This window comes from Colobus angolensis, unplaced genomic scaffold (genome assembly GCF_000951035.1).
Source record: "Colobus angolensis palliatus isolate OR3802 unplaced genomic scaffold, Cang.pa_1.0 Scaffold137, whole genome shotgun sequence".
Lineage (NCBI taxonomy): Eukaryota > Metazoa > Chordata > Mammalia > Primates > Cercopithecidae > Colobus > Colobus angolensis.
The window spans coordinates 9675205-9690154 of NW_012114455.1; the positions used below are offsets into that span (position 1 = coordinate 9675205).

At 41.6% G+C, this 14950-nt stretch overlaps 1 protein-coding gene and 1 pseudogene across 1 annotated transcript in view; one reads left to right on the forward strand and one right to left on the reverse strand.

The window, feature by feature from the left end:
* Window positions 1-10915: 10915 nt before the first annotated feature.
* Window positions 10916-11598, reverse strand: LOC105506519 (annotated as a pseudogene).
* Window positions 11599-13681: 2083 nt separating this feature from the next.
* Window positions 13682-14950, forward strand: part of JAM3 (junctional adhesion molecule 3) — a 29463-nt gene continuing 28194 nt past the window's right edge. The window contains exon 1 of the mRNA XM_011934709.1: window positions 13682-13831. Coding sequence (XP_011790099.1) covers window positions 13684-13831 — 148 coding nt within the window. The 5' untranslated portion in view covers window positions 13682-13683. The remainder of the gene's footprint in view (window positions 13832-14950) is intronic.

Sequence of the window (14950 nt, forward strand, 5' to 3'; positions counted from 1 at the left end):
TCGTGCCTGTAGTCCCAACTAGGTGGGAGGCTAAGGCATGAGAATTGCTTGAACCTGGGAGGTGGAGGTTGCAGCGAGCCAAGATTGTGCCACCATACTCCAGCCCAGGCAATAGAATGAGACTGTGTCTCCAAGTTAATAGAGCTGGTGAGAGCAGGTATTTTTGTCTGGTTTCTACCAGTAATATAATATTACCTATAACTTTTTCATGGATATTGTTTATCAGATTGGGAAACTCCCTCTATTCCTAATTTTTGGCTTATTTGAACCAGCTTTTGGTTTATTGATTTTCCTCTGTTGTTTTGCTGTTGTCTACCTCAGGAAGTTCCTTTCTATTCCAAAGATTTTTTATCATGAGTGGATGTTGAATTTTGTCAAGTGCTTTTTCTGCATCTGTTGAGAATGAAATATGGTGATATTACATTATTTTGATGAATTACATTAACTGATTTTCGTATGTTAAACCAACCTTGCATTCCTGGGATAAACCTCAGTTGGTTTGTTTTTGTTTTTGTTTTCTTCCTGTACACACAAACAGCCAGAACTTGGTCTTTTTTATGATTCACTTGCTAAGATTTTGTTTGGAATGTTTGCATCCATGTTCATGAGGGATATTGGCCTGTAGATTTCTTGTAATGCCTCTGGTTTTGATATCAGGGTAACTCTGGCCTCATAGAATACGTTGGGAAATACTTCTTTCTTTTTACCTTGTTGAAAGAGTTTCTTTAGAATCGGTATTTTTTTTTTTTTTCCTTAAATGTTTGGTAGAATTCACCAGTGATGTGGGCCTGGAGTTTTCTTTGTGGGGAGTTTTTGTTTTGTTTTTTTTTTAAACTAGAAATTCTTTTTAAAAAGTAGATGTAAGGCTATTCAGGTCACTTATTTCTTCTTGAGTGAGCTTTGGTAGTTGTGTCTTGCAAGAAATTTGTTTATTTCATCCAAGTTGTGAAATGTTTAAGCATAAAGTTGTTCATAATATTTTCTTATCATTCTTTTAATGTTTTTATAGTCACCTATCTTATTCCTGGCATTGTTAATTTGTTTCTTTTCTCTATAGTTCCCAGTCAGTCTAGGTAGAGGTTTATTAATTTTATTGATCTTTTCAAAGAACCAGCCTTTGGGCTTACTGTTTTTTTTCTGTTGTTTTTGTTTTCTGAAGTCTCATGATTTCTGCTTTGATCTTTATTATTTCCTTTATTTTGCTTACTTTGAATATAATGTGTTCTTTTTCTAATTTCTTTTTTTCTTATTTTTCTGTTTATTTATTTATTTATTTATTTAGAGACAAGGTCTTTCTCTGTCGCCTAGCCGGGGTGCTGTGGCGTAATCTTGGCTCACTGTAGCCTCAATTTTCTGGGACCAAGCAATTCTCCTGCCTCAGCATCCCAGGTAGCTGGGACTGCAGGCATCTACCACCATGCCTGGCTCATTTTTTAATTTTTTGTAGAGATGGGGACTTGCTGTGTTGCCCAGGCTCTTTTTCTAATTTCATAAAGTAGATGAGGTCACTGATTTCAGACCTTTCTTCTTTTCGAATGTAGGTCTTTCATGCTATAGATTTCACCCTAATTACTGCTTTAGTGGCCTACGCTTAATTCTGATGTCATGTTTTTATTTTCATTCACTTCAAAACACTTTATAATTTCCCTTTTGATTTCTTCTTTGACTTACAGATTATTGAGAAATGTGTTAGTTTCCAAACATTAGTATTTTTCAGATGCCTTTCTGTACTGATCTCTATTTTAATTTCATTGTGGTCAGAAAACAGACTTTGTATTACTTGAATCTTTTAAAATGTGTTGTGATTTGTTTTATGGCTCAGAATATGGTCTACCTTGGTAAATGTCCCATTTGCAGTTGTCAAAAATATGTGTTCTGCTGTCTTTGGGTAAGGTGTTCTATACATGTGAATTAGGTCAAGTTAGTCGATAGAATTTTTAAAAATCAGCATTCTTACTGATTTTCTGTCCACTTGTTCTGCTATTGAGAGAAGTATTGAAATTGCCAACAAAAAACCCTGTGGATTTGTTTATTTCTCCTTGCAGTTCTTTTCAGTTTTTGCATCATATATTTTGAAACTCTGTTACTAGGTATATACATGTTTAGAATTTTTATGTTCTTTTGATGACCTCTTTATCAATTGTTAAATTTATTGTTATGAAATGACTTCCTTTATCATTATGAACTAACCTTTTTTTATCCCTGGTAATATTCTTTGCTCTGAAATATACTTTGATACTAATATAGCCACTCCACTTTTCTTTTGGCTAGTATTAACATAGTATATCTTTTTTCATCCTTTTGTTTTGAAGCTTTGTATCTTTATATTTAGAGTTGCCTTGCTTTTTTAGAAGAAAATCTAATGTAATAATATCTGCCATTTAATTGGGATGTTTAGACCATTTACATTTAATGTGTTTACTGATATAGTTAGGTTTAAGTCTTTTCTCTTGCTTTTGTTTTCCTTAGTTTCATCTGTTCTTCGTTCTCCTTTTGTTCTTTTTATGTCTTCGTTTCTATTGGGTAACTCTGTTTTGTCTTTTTTGTTGGTTTATTAGCTATAACTCATGACCTTGATATATTTAAAGAGTAGTGGTTATGTATTTTGCAGAAAGTCTTTAATTTGAGTTTATCTGGTGTTTTCTCATGATTAGACTTGGTTTATAGATTGGAGGAGGGGGTCAGGTGCTGTGCGGCTAATGCGTGTAATCCCAGCACTTTTGGAGAATGAGGTGGGAAGATTACTTGAGCCCAGGAGTTTGAGACCAGCCTGGGTAACATGTGAGATCCTGTCTCTTAAAAAAAAGAAAAAAAGAAAGAAAAAAAATTAGCAAGGCATAGTGGCACACACCTATAGTCCCAGCTACTCAGAAGGCCAAGGTGGGAAGATAGTTTGAGTCCAGCAGTTTGAGGCTGCAGTAAGCCATGATTGCACCACTACACTCAAGCCTGGGTGACAGAATGAGACCATGTCTCAGAATAAATAAATAAATAAATAAAAAATTGGAGGAGGGGATAGATACCATAAAAGTGCAGTGCCCTTCTCATCATACCAAAGGGTTTATAATAACATCATGACATGTTGCTGGTATTGCTGCCCTGATCACTAGGTTTAGGTGGTATCTGCAAGGTTTCTCCACTGTAAAGTTAGTATGTTTCTTTTTCCCTTTCTATTTTTTAGGAATTCAGCCCACACTCAAGGAGATGGGAATTAAGCTTCCCTTCCCGGAGGGAGGAGAATTAGAGAATTTGTGGATGTATGCTAAAACTACCACAATAATTAATTAATATTTTGGTGGATCAGATATTATGAGGCTATTCAAGTATTCTGATAAGATTTTTCCGTGAATTTTGACAATCATTAGTGGATCTTCCCTATAGCAGTTATTACTGTGGTGTTCTAATGATTATTTCCTGTTTCCCTTATTCTTTCTACATTTGTTCATTATAAATCTCCTGTAAATAAAATCCTCTCTCTCTCATTTATTTGCTTATTCATCATTTATGCATATTAGTGTGGATTTATGGGTATTGTATTCTTTGTATTATAATCCAGTAGTATCATTTTTTTTTTTTTCTTAAAATCTTCCAGCTTTGGCCACTGGAAGCTCTTTCAAGTGGCTGGGATTTTTTGTGTTGCTGTTTGTTTTTCAGCCCTTCCTTACTTTCTGACATTACAGGGTGCTCCCGGCTTATCTTGTATTTTCCCTGTCCAAGAATCAGCCATTTTTCAGGGAGCCCTGATTCCTTTTACTAGAGAATGGTATATAAGAAACTAGACCTGGGTACTATAAATGCTTTTGGCTATCAGGTGTCACTGCTTCTAGGCTCTCAGTGGACAGGACTGGGAGATATATGTATTTATATCCATGTATACACACATATCTATACTTATTTCTCTATTTGTATCTATGTTAAAATAAACGTTAGTTTATACTGGTTTCTCTGACTCAAATTCAGCACTACAGGGTTAATTCTAGCATTTTCCCCTTGCGTATTCTTTCTTTGACAGTGAGAAACTTGGCTGTCATTACTTACAACGTATTTATAGTTATTTGTTTAACCAAGACAAGGATATCTGCTCACACCATTTCTTCTCAACACCATATTGGAGGTTCTAGCCAATGCAACCAGGCATGAAAAAGAAACTTAAAAAAAAAAAAAAAAAAAAAAAACCATGGCCAGGCGCGGTGGCTCACACCTGTAATCCCAGCACTTTGGGAGGCCGAGGTGGGTGGATCATCTGAGGTCAGGAGTTTGAGACGAGCCTGACTGACATGGTGAAACCCCGTCTCTACTAAAACTACAATACAGGACAGGACAGGACAAGACAATAACCAGGGGTGGTGGTGGGCACCTGTAATCCCAGCTACTTGGGAGGCTGAGGCAGGAGAATCGCTTGAACCCAGGAGACGGAGGTTGCAGTGAGCTGAGATCGCGCCATTGCACTCTAGCCTGGGCGACAAGAACAAAAAACTCCATCTCAAAAAAAGAAAAAAAAAACAAATTGGAGGGGAAGAAGTAAAACTGTCTTGATGTCTTCCCTTATTAGAGAGAAATGCTTGGTAGTTTGAAGTCTGTTCTGCCTCAGGAGAGACTGCACTAAAACTAATGTGAGCATCTCAAAATTTAACTGTTTTGTAAAGACCACCCCTTCCACTTTCCTTCAGCATCCCAGTTACCATTGGAATATTTTATAGCGTATTTATTTTTCCTTTAACATGTTAAACCTAAAGCCCAGGTTTTACAGCTTGAATATGTTTCCTTTTGTTGATATGACAGTGGGATATGACACTGGAGTAAAACAAAGCAAACAAATAACTGGTCCCTATCTTCCGTGCAGTGGTCTTTGGTAGGTGAAATTCCCTTATGTTTTCAAGTTCGGTTCCTGAAGTAGCTCATCCATTCAGATTCTGAAGTAGGGTGATCACTCCTGCACTGTCTTCAAGATAACAGCAAAGGCTCGTTCCATGTACCTCTGAAGGGTACTGTGAGCCCCAAAGAGGCTATGCTGGATGGGGGTTAATGCAGAATGTCTGCAGTTGGAATGCAGGTGTAACTGTGAATTATTTTTCTGTAGCGTATGAGAGCACACATTCCTCTCTTGGAATTCTGATACCAGAATCTGTAATCACATGCAAATAGTGTTTATGGGACTGGGCTCACACAGAAAGTAGCTTCATGCCAAGGTCTTATGCTCAGGGCAAATGTTAGGGATAATGTGTTTCCAAATGAGTTCTTTTACTGAACAAGAATATGCCTTGACACATGTTCTGTGTTTAGTCACACACATTTGTCATGCCTCAGTACCTCTAAGATGGGTCTCATGGCAACAGGCAGGAGGATTTTATGTGTTCATTTGTGCTTTAGAGCCAAGAATATTTTATAATTCGTCTGATTGGTCTGTAGTTAGAAAAAGTGACAGTGCCAGGCTCTTGCAAAGATGGTGACCCTCCCTCCACCCATCATTTTTATATTTCCATTTACTTATTTCAGTGTAGAACTGAGCTCATGGTGAGTCAAGCCAAGTGCCATACAGTTCCATCTCCATTGCAGAGGTTCTCCCTGAGTTGTTGGAAACACTGGGAAGTCACTGCCCCACTGCAACAGAAGTGGTGCTGCTATCCAGGCTGTTCTCACTTCCTCCTCTCTGTCCTTCCTTTGTCCTCCAGCTTCCCCTCGCCTGTCTCCCACCAAACCCAGCCTTGTCTGCTCTGCTGCCTTCAGCCTCCCCTTACTCTTCCTCCTCTCTCCCTGTCGCCACTGCGTTTTTGATATTTTATCCATATTTTTACTTGGTGGTTTGATAGTGAAAGTGCATATAAGACCCAGCCACTCCCTTTCTCTTTTGTCTTTCCTCATCGCTTCGATTAACATGGCAGTAATTTCCTCCCCATGATAGTCCTGGACTTTCCACTTAATACGTTAAAAATCTTTCAGTTGGAGATGGGAGGGGGTTGGTTAATGGTCTTTCCAGGGTAGCCGTTTCTTCAAACACTTTTATTTAAGGTGGCTGCCAAGTGGAGTTTTACCCTGGTGTTATCTGACTGGATTAATCAGATTTGTGCTCAAGAAATCTTTTTTTTTTTTTTTTTTCATACGGAGTCTTGTTCTTGTTGCTCAGGCTGGAATGCAGTGGCACGATCTTGACTCACTGCAGCCTTTGCCTCCTGGATTCAAGCATGTCGGCTAATTTTTGTGTTTTTTTTAGTAGAGACAGGGTTTTGCCATGTTGGCCACGCTGGTCTCAAACTCCTGATCTCAAGTGATCTGCCCTCCTCGGCCTCCCAAAGTGCTGGGATCACAGGCATGAGCCAGCACGACTGGCAAGAGATCTTGTGATGGTGTGGGTTTGGACATGATAGAATCAAATAGAAAAGATTCTATACTCAAAGAAATAGCATCTGCTTTGATGTCTTCCTGCTGGCTTAACACGGGGGTATTACATGGTCCTGCTCTGACTCTGCTTTTAGGGTCGCCACCGGAAGAGTTTTTCATAGAATGTATATACAGTGAAATGACTTAGGATATTTCTTTTAAGAAGTGCCATTGCTGGAGTATTAGTATTTAGGGTTGTCCAGAGAAACAGAACTATTAGGAGATAGAGAGATAGAGATTTATTATAAAGAATTGACTCACATGATTAAGAAAGCTGGTGAGTTTAAAATCTGCAGTATGGGCTAGCTGGCTGGAGACCCAGGAGAGTCGATGATGCAATGAAATCTGCAGGGGCAGTCTGCTGGAGAAGTTTCCTCTTGGAGAGGAGGCCAGTCTTTGTGTTCTATTTAACTGATCAGGTGAGGCCTGCCCTCATTATGGAGGGTAGTCTGCTTTACCGAGAGTTCACAAATTTAAATGTTAATCTCATCTAAAAAACCCTCCAAGTTGACACATAAAATTAACCATTACAGCCAGGTTTATTTGGAATTCTGTGATACTTGGTTGGGTCTTTTTATACTTTTATTTTCAATGGTCTGTTTTGTATATAACCATTTAGTTAAACCAGCTCACAAAATATAACCGGTACTTCAGCTGGCTGTGCTCTTGTCAGAACCCATATTTGATCGATTTACTATATATTCTTTGCTGTGTGTATGGGTGAGTGGGTCTGTAAAATGCTGATATGTGTTCTTTATCCACTCCCCACCCCCCACTTTCTCTTAAAGTCCTTAAAAAATTGATTAAGGAACTAAGACATTGTTGCAAAGGTGCTATTTTATGGGATATATTACTCTCTAGGGTAGACTCTGCCAAGCAGTTGTACAGCAGTGGTCTGTTGTGAAGGGTAAACACGTAGCCTTTCTCCACTAGAAAGCCGGCGCTGCCGTTGTTTGTTTAGGCCTGAGCCTCAGTGGCTAGTGCAGCCTCGCAGTAACGCATGCTGATGCTGACGTGAGTCCTGGTCAGGGAAAAATGTCTTTTGAGCAAGAGACAAACTGGACAGAATGCTAGCAAGCTAAATATAACTCTTCAGAGAGCCAGACCTGCATGAACTAGTTCTTAGTGAGCAACACATCGATTCAGAGTGGAAACATTTTTCTAAAAGAATTTCTTTTCCTTCTTGGCTTACTGTAATGAGTATAAACCCAAATTAATTTAATTTTTCGTGGAAAGCTAAGACAACCATTGATTTTTCTCTCTCAGCATCTCTGCAGTTAAATGTTAGTAGCCATTGTTAACATTGGAAGCCTCCTGTCTCCCAGCACCCCGGCATTCTGTTCATGAGTCAACAGGCCTGCTCTGCTCTTCTGATGAGTTTTGCTCCCAGAAGGGAAGAGGACAGGGAGTTTGCATGTTCAGACCTTGACGAATCTGGGAGTTCAGTTTTTCATGGACCCTCACTCTGCTTCAGGATGCTCACACCAGTGTGTGAAAACTCGTAGAAAAACCCATCAAAATGAGCCAGCCTCTATGGAATTAGGAAATTTGTGGGCTAAGACTAACATTACCTCAACATCTGTTATGGCTTAAATGTATTGTTTTAATAATATTTTATGTTATTCTTTTTGCCTGAAGCTATAGAAGCATTTTATAGCCAGCAACTCTTCAGAATAGTAAAGGAAAGGAAAGCAGGCATCATCCTCATGCTTAACAATAGAGCTGTGTTTCCGTGCACCAACCCCAGATGCTGGGTCTGGCCCCCACGGAATGAGTGCCTTTGTAGGGCATCCCAAATGGGGCGGTGCATAGCGTCACTCTGGAGGCTGGGGAAAGTGCAGATCCAGACCTTTCCCAGCCTGTTGAGTTAGCATTGGGGGGCTGTGCTCCGGGGCATGAGGAAGTGGGTTGGGAAATGGTATTTTAAACAAGTGAAGTGATTGTCATATAACTTGTCTCGCATCAGATCCCCAGACTCTGGCAGAGTTTCCGGAAGGTCTCTCAAAACTGAAATAAGAAACTGCAGTTGTTGTCCACAGCTGCTAAAATTGTTCCAGATTAGGAAAGGGAAGGGGAAACAGAACACAGTAGTTCCAGAGAAGAATCTGAGGAGCCGTGTGAGCTAGGAAGGCCATTGTGAACAGAAGCGAGTCAGTATTTCCTCTCCTGCCTTATCACTCCCATCTGCCAGCTCCCTCCTTTTCTGTTTTTTTTCTGAGCCTGTAAAATACGTTTTATTGTTCTTTAAAAGGGTTCACGGTTTGGTTTTAAATCAGGTTGCACACCTTTCAAATCTGACATCTCTCTATGTCAGACTGGTTTCAGCTAGCAGTACTTCATTAAATCCAAAAGAAAATAATTGCTTTAATTTTAAGGAAAAAAATCCAGTTTTGAGAATAATTAACATTAGTCTTTAAAACAAAATGAGGGCTAATGTTTCATGTTGCTTTATACATCCTTCTCCTCAATACAGAACCAGGGATGTAATTTTCCTAACTCGGGCAGGCACTGATACTGATGGACACTGCGTGCGTGTGCATGCGTGCACACGCACACCCCCCCTCCCCTCAAACAACAACATTCAGAGTATGTCAAAGGGAAAAGGTTTGTTATGGTATTGATCAAAACTCTTGGAGTCAACACTGTCTATCTTAGCTTAGCGCGTATGCTGTTTTGATCTTGAGTCTATATTAATGGAATCTATTGTTGTGTTCTGAAATAAAGAATTTTGGATATACCATTACTTTTTACTTTAAAGTCCTAGAAACAATTTCAAAAAGCATTATTTGGTTTTGTTTGCTGGGATGGGAGAAGCAAGAATCCGCCGATTTGCATTTAGTTAAAAATCAAAACTCCAGCAATAGGAAATAGGCAGTTCACATAGCCGGCCAACATTTGAGGTATCATCAGTGTGAAACAAGGTCCCGGTCTGTTCCTACTGGCCTAGCTGACGCTAACAAAATGGGAGGCTTATGGCTCTGCACAGCAAATTCCAGCAGGATAAGATGACTTTAAGCCTGTATTCAGAGCCTTAGAAGCAGGGCATTACTGAGAATGTAATATTTAGAGGTAAAAATAGTGCAAGAGCCCCTGATGGTGCCCCTCTACCTGCTTTGTCCATGCAGCCTGATCGTAACTGCCTTCCACAAAGGAGCAGAAAAACAGCTTTTCTAGATCAGTACACTAAACCCAGCAAAGAATCTGCAAAAATGCTACTACACTGCTTTACAGGCAACACAGTCCCTTCGCTGCTCATTGGGTTGTCTGATGTCTCTCTTCTACCCTGTTAGGGCCTGTGGACACATACTCACTAGGCATCATTGTTGGTTTTAAACCAGGGATTTTTTTTTTAACCTCAAAACAACCTAGTAATAATACAGCAACCAGTGGTTAAACTGAACTTTACATATAGGGGGCAGTTTGGAAAACATACCACAAACATTTCTCAAGTCGAAAATATGTGAATTTGCTGCTGCTCCTTTGACCGTTTCTGAAAATTCACAGTACAGATCCTAAAATAAAAATTTTAAGCTACCAGCATTCTCTGATACTAGACAGAAAATCAGAGTAACGCTGCAGCCCACAATTCTACAGGGTGTAGAAAGTACGCCCACTGCCTGGACATCTTTATTGATGGCCTGGAGTCCTCCCTGTTAGAAGACAAGTTTCCGGGATATCCACTTAGCTTTCACTGGTTAGGGAAGAGAAGAGTTCAACTCCCAGCTAACTTGTTTGAGAAGAGACTCCTCTTAAAATGCCATTTCCCCACTAATTTATCAAAATAAAAACAAAAAAGGCTCTTGGCTACTTTGCCTAGTATTAGATAGGGTTTTGAGGAAAAGAAGCTAACATGAACACCCTTTCATCAGTAAAGACTAAAAACCACCTGGATCATGTAATACATCTATGTCACTGCTTTTTTTTTTCATTGGTGTTTTCAAAAATTTATTTAAAAGTTCCCAGGTGGGCTTAAGGCTGCCAGACTGCACACACGTCTACAGCAGCAAGGGCTTCTATTCCATCTACAACTTGGATCGGGGGGAAGAAGGGAGATGTAGGAGAGGAAGGGAAAAAGAGGGGAAAAATATACCACCACCCCCCACCCCCCAAAAAGGGAAAAAAATCCCACTACAGGGAGATCTATGTGCCAAGCATAATGAAGAGTGTGCTCCCCAAACAGATGGTTCTGCACAGGCTAATGTTCTGCTGGTTTTCCTTAGAGACCTATTTTGAAAAAGTTTAAAAAGACAGGAGATTTCAAAATAATTCAATCCTGGCAGAAATTCAAACTCCAGAACTAGGAGCAAAATCATCCTTCACTGAATTCCTTTTCTCTTTCTCTTTTCTTAAACATTTTATTCATTTTATAGAGGTTTCTTTTTTGTTTGCTTTTGTTCCAATCATGAGGAGAGTGGTTGAGGAGTACTGAATCCATCACTACTTTGATGACACAGGTAAGATTCCAGATTCACATTTCCAGGTACCAAGAGTTCCCTCTAAATGCCACAATCAAGTCAGCCTTCATTTACGTTTCTTTCTATTGAACACAGCAATGCCCATTGGTATCGCTGAAGCGTAATCACATCTTAGGTCAGTATTTCTCCCAAGTAAAGCAGCTGTTTGGAATTGAATACTCCCCTTTTGTCTTATAAACTGAACTGCATCTTGGTACTTCATTCCACATTCAATCAAAGCAAGTGCAACCAGCACAGATGCCCTTCCCAGTCCCACAGCAGAAGGCACTGCAACACAGCAGCCTGGCTCTTCATGAAATGTGGTTTATAACAGGTTTAACCAATCATCTACTATCTGATTAGGGGGTGGAGCTCCATCATCAAATGGCCAATCTAGAACGTGGATTCCTTCTTTTTCAACTGGAGCTTTATCATATGTAGCATCACAAACTCGAACCAAAGTCGTTACTCCATACTTCTTAAGTTTCTCTGGGAACTTGTTGAGAGTAGCATTGGTTGGGTTGTGAGTTATAAGAAACCGCATGTTCTCACAGGAGATCTCGACAGGGGCTGGACGGTTCATTATGGCAAATAAAAAATGTGAGCATGCCTGTGAGTGTGATGGGGAAAGTGAAAAAAAATCAATAAATCTTGAAATGTTTCACAGCAGAAAACATTAAAAAGACCACTAAAATGCCTATTATCAATCAGTGTTTTCTCTATTCAACTTGTTTATTCCTCATGAAGCTTCTGTCTTCAAGATAAGCAAAGTATTTAGAATCCACTTGAATCCAAATTCAACTTGGGCCTCCATTTCTGCAGATGGATACCTTCAGACTCCAAAAAACATCCAACTACAGACAAGCTTAAGCAGCTTTTACTACATTTAGGCACTAGTGAGACAAGTTAACAGTGTAGGTCGCTTTCCACTTGTTTACTTGATGCTTAATTTTACTGGAGTCATTAAAAGAAATATACTTGCAATTAAGAAGCCTGTAATCCCAGCACTTTGGGAGGCCGAGACGGGCGGATCACGAGGTCAGGAGATCGAGACCATCCTGGCTAACACGGTGAAACCCCGTTTCTAATAAAAAATACAAAAAAACTAGCCGGGCGAGGTGGCGGCGCCTGTAGTCCCAGCTACTCGGGAGGCTGAGGCAGGAGAATGGCGTGAACCCGGGAGGCGGAGCTTGCAGTGAGCTGAGATCCGGCCACTGCACTCCAGCCCGGGCGACAGAGCAAGATTCCGTCTCAAAAAAAAAAAAAAAAAAAAAAAAAAAAAAGAAAAAAAAAGCCAACTATTTCTGAGGCCAGTCTCGGTGTCCCGGAGTCTTCAAGGCAACGTTAATTATGGCACACAGAACCTCTAAGCGTGTCCGCGAAATCGCCGCGCTGAGCCTGGCAGAAGTCTGCCCTCACTCAGAAGCGCCGTAAATGTCAACGGATATTCCAGCGAGAAACGCTGGCGAGCTGGGGACTGGGCACTGCAGTCTGGCGGCGGCGGGAGCGAGGAGGCGCCTCTGCTCAGTCCACCTCGGCGGCCGCGGTGGCGACACCCCCAGCCTCGGCGCGACCCCCAGCCCGGTGGCGGTGGCGCTGGTGCATCTCCACGAGTCTGTCTTGCTGCCGCCGCTGCCCTGTGGCGTCGCCTCGCGGGGTGCCCGGGCCCGTTGCCGCTCCAGCCGCTGCCGGGCGGACAACGGGTACAGCCCGGCCGATCGCGCCGCCGTCCCCACCTCTGCGCGCGCAGCGGAAAACAGCTCCCGCCCCCTCTTCTCTCTCAACTTAGTTGCACATCTTCCCTGGAAGGAAGACACGGCTGTGTTGAAGATGACGGTGCCAGCTGCATATCATGTCAGAGGCTTTTTTTGGGTCACTTCCCTTGCAAACTCATCCAAGATAGGGTTTCCTCAAACAATGGGATCTCGTTTTAGGCTTCAGGGTCTGATTCATGTTTTCCTTTTCCTACGTATCCTCTTCATGCTTTGTTTGTTGCTTGCTTTTTTAGTTCTGGATAGATTTTAGTATTGTATTTCTTCTTGTAAGATCATAAAATAAAGCAAGAAGTAGGGATTAAGAGGCAAAACTCCCAGCTTCTGGTTTTTACTTTGTACTTGTAGCCACTGACCTCGCTAGCCTCCGATCGCCTGTCTGGGACATGAGTGTAGTCATCCTTCCGTTGATGGCTGCTGGGAAGCTGAATCGGTGTTGAGAAGGTGCTGGGAGACACAGCGCAGAATGTGAGCCCCGACAATACCAGGAGAGGGTACAGCTCGTTCAAGTCCCAGCAGCACTGTGGGTGGCTCCCTCCTGCTTTGCTGATTGTCAAAATGTTGGTAGGAGAAAGCACGGTGTCTGCTTTGTTCTTCTCTCTACGTTAGACTCAGTCCTACAAGCCGGTTGACAGGTGTGCTCAGAAAAAGCACCCCAATGGGTTCATTTTCTTCTTCAGCAGAATAGTCAACTGACCAACAGGAAGCAGCACACCTTTACACCTGCTCTATGTCAAAATCATGCTCTGTGAAATGAAAGGTCCTTCTCTCTCTGCACACTGCCGATTGGCTGGCTCCTCATATGTGAAAATTTGTACTCTGTATAGCTGGTAGGTTTTCCTGTGACATCCCTTCCCTGTCCCACCCGTGTCTTCCCAGGAAAAGCATATATTTTCCTTGTGGACAACTGTCCAGAAAGGTGGAATGCTAGTAATACTTGAGCCTACTTAACCAGATGACAGTGAAACTTAGAAATTGATCCCGAGGTCCTCTGGCTCTCTACCCTGCATTTGCTTTGCTGAGGCTCTCTAAACAAATGAGGAAAAGGCTGTTGTTCAGAGGTAGTGACTCATATGCAGATGGATGGCCACAGCCACAGTGCGCCCCATCCCTGCCATCTCTCTTTGTCGTCCTCTGTGTGGCCCATGCTGCAGTGCCTTGCAGATTTGTTTAGATGCATGACTCTGTCATCTGTTGCTGAGAGCTGCGAGGAAAATATCCTGACTGGTAAGTGCCTGTGCTCTTTATCTCAGGGCAACCCCCGTTTCTACACGCTTCAAGGCAGGCTTCAGAACTGGGTTACTTTTTATACAGAAGTGCGTGTTGCCTGAGCCTCTATTAGTGTGGTTCAAACATGAGCACACAGATATGGGAAGGATTTTGCTGTGTAGGTCTGAGGACTGTGAGATGGAGATGATTCAGGAAGTCTATGACAGAGCTAGGATAGCAAAGTCAGTTTCTTGCTCAGGTCTTCCTATGTAGAAAACTGTGCTAGATACCACTGTGCATGGCAAGGGATATGAATCTGGAAGTAAAACTGTCTTCCGTTTAAACTCTGAATCCTAATGTTGTCTCCTTTCCAAATCCCATTGATTATTAGCTGTTCATCACCTAGTTCTGGCCTTGAGGATATCAGTAACTTCTCCCTCTCTGTTTATCATTGTGACAGATAAACTGGCACTGATGCATTGTAGGATAGCTTTGCCTTTGGACCATCTTAGTGTCACTTAGCATTTGAGAAATAAGTGGCTAGATTATAGAGAAGGAATTCTCAAACTTGATTATCTCTTGCCACATTTCTGGTCAAGCATGCACACAATCAAAACAAAACACCAAAGTGTATAGTTAGTCTCTTTCATGGAGTCATGGGAAGAAGAACTGTAGGCATCAGAATAAAATAGAAAGAGTGTTAGACATGGAGTTTAAGAGCACAGCTTGAAGTGCTGGCTCCATCACTTAGCTGTGGACTATAGGCAAGACACTTGGCCACATCATTTGTAAGTTGGAAATGATACCACTTGCTCTGACTGTCTTGAAGAGTGACCCTAAGGAATTAATCTGAATCATTTTCACTTCCTTCCCTACCTCTGGAACTGTGATGTCTGATGGCCCTGGTTTCAAGAATGAGAACTAATGCCATTATAGTGAGTCATTTTAAAACTTGATGCCTTTCGGCCGGGCGTGGTGGCTCACGCCTGTAATCCCGGCACTTTGGGAGGCCAAGGCAGGTGGATCATATGAGGTCAGGAGTTTGAGACCAGCCTGGCCAACATGGTGAAACCCTGTCTCTACCAAAAATACAAAGAATAGCCAGGCAGGATCATCACTTGAGCTCCGGAGGTGGAG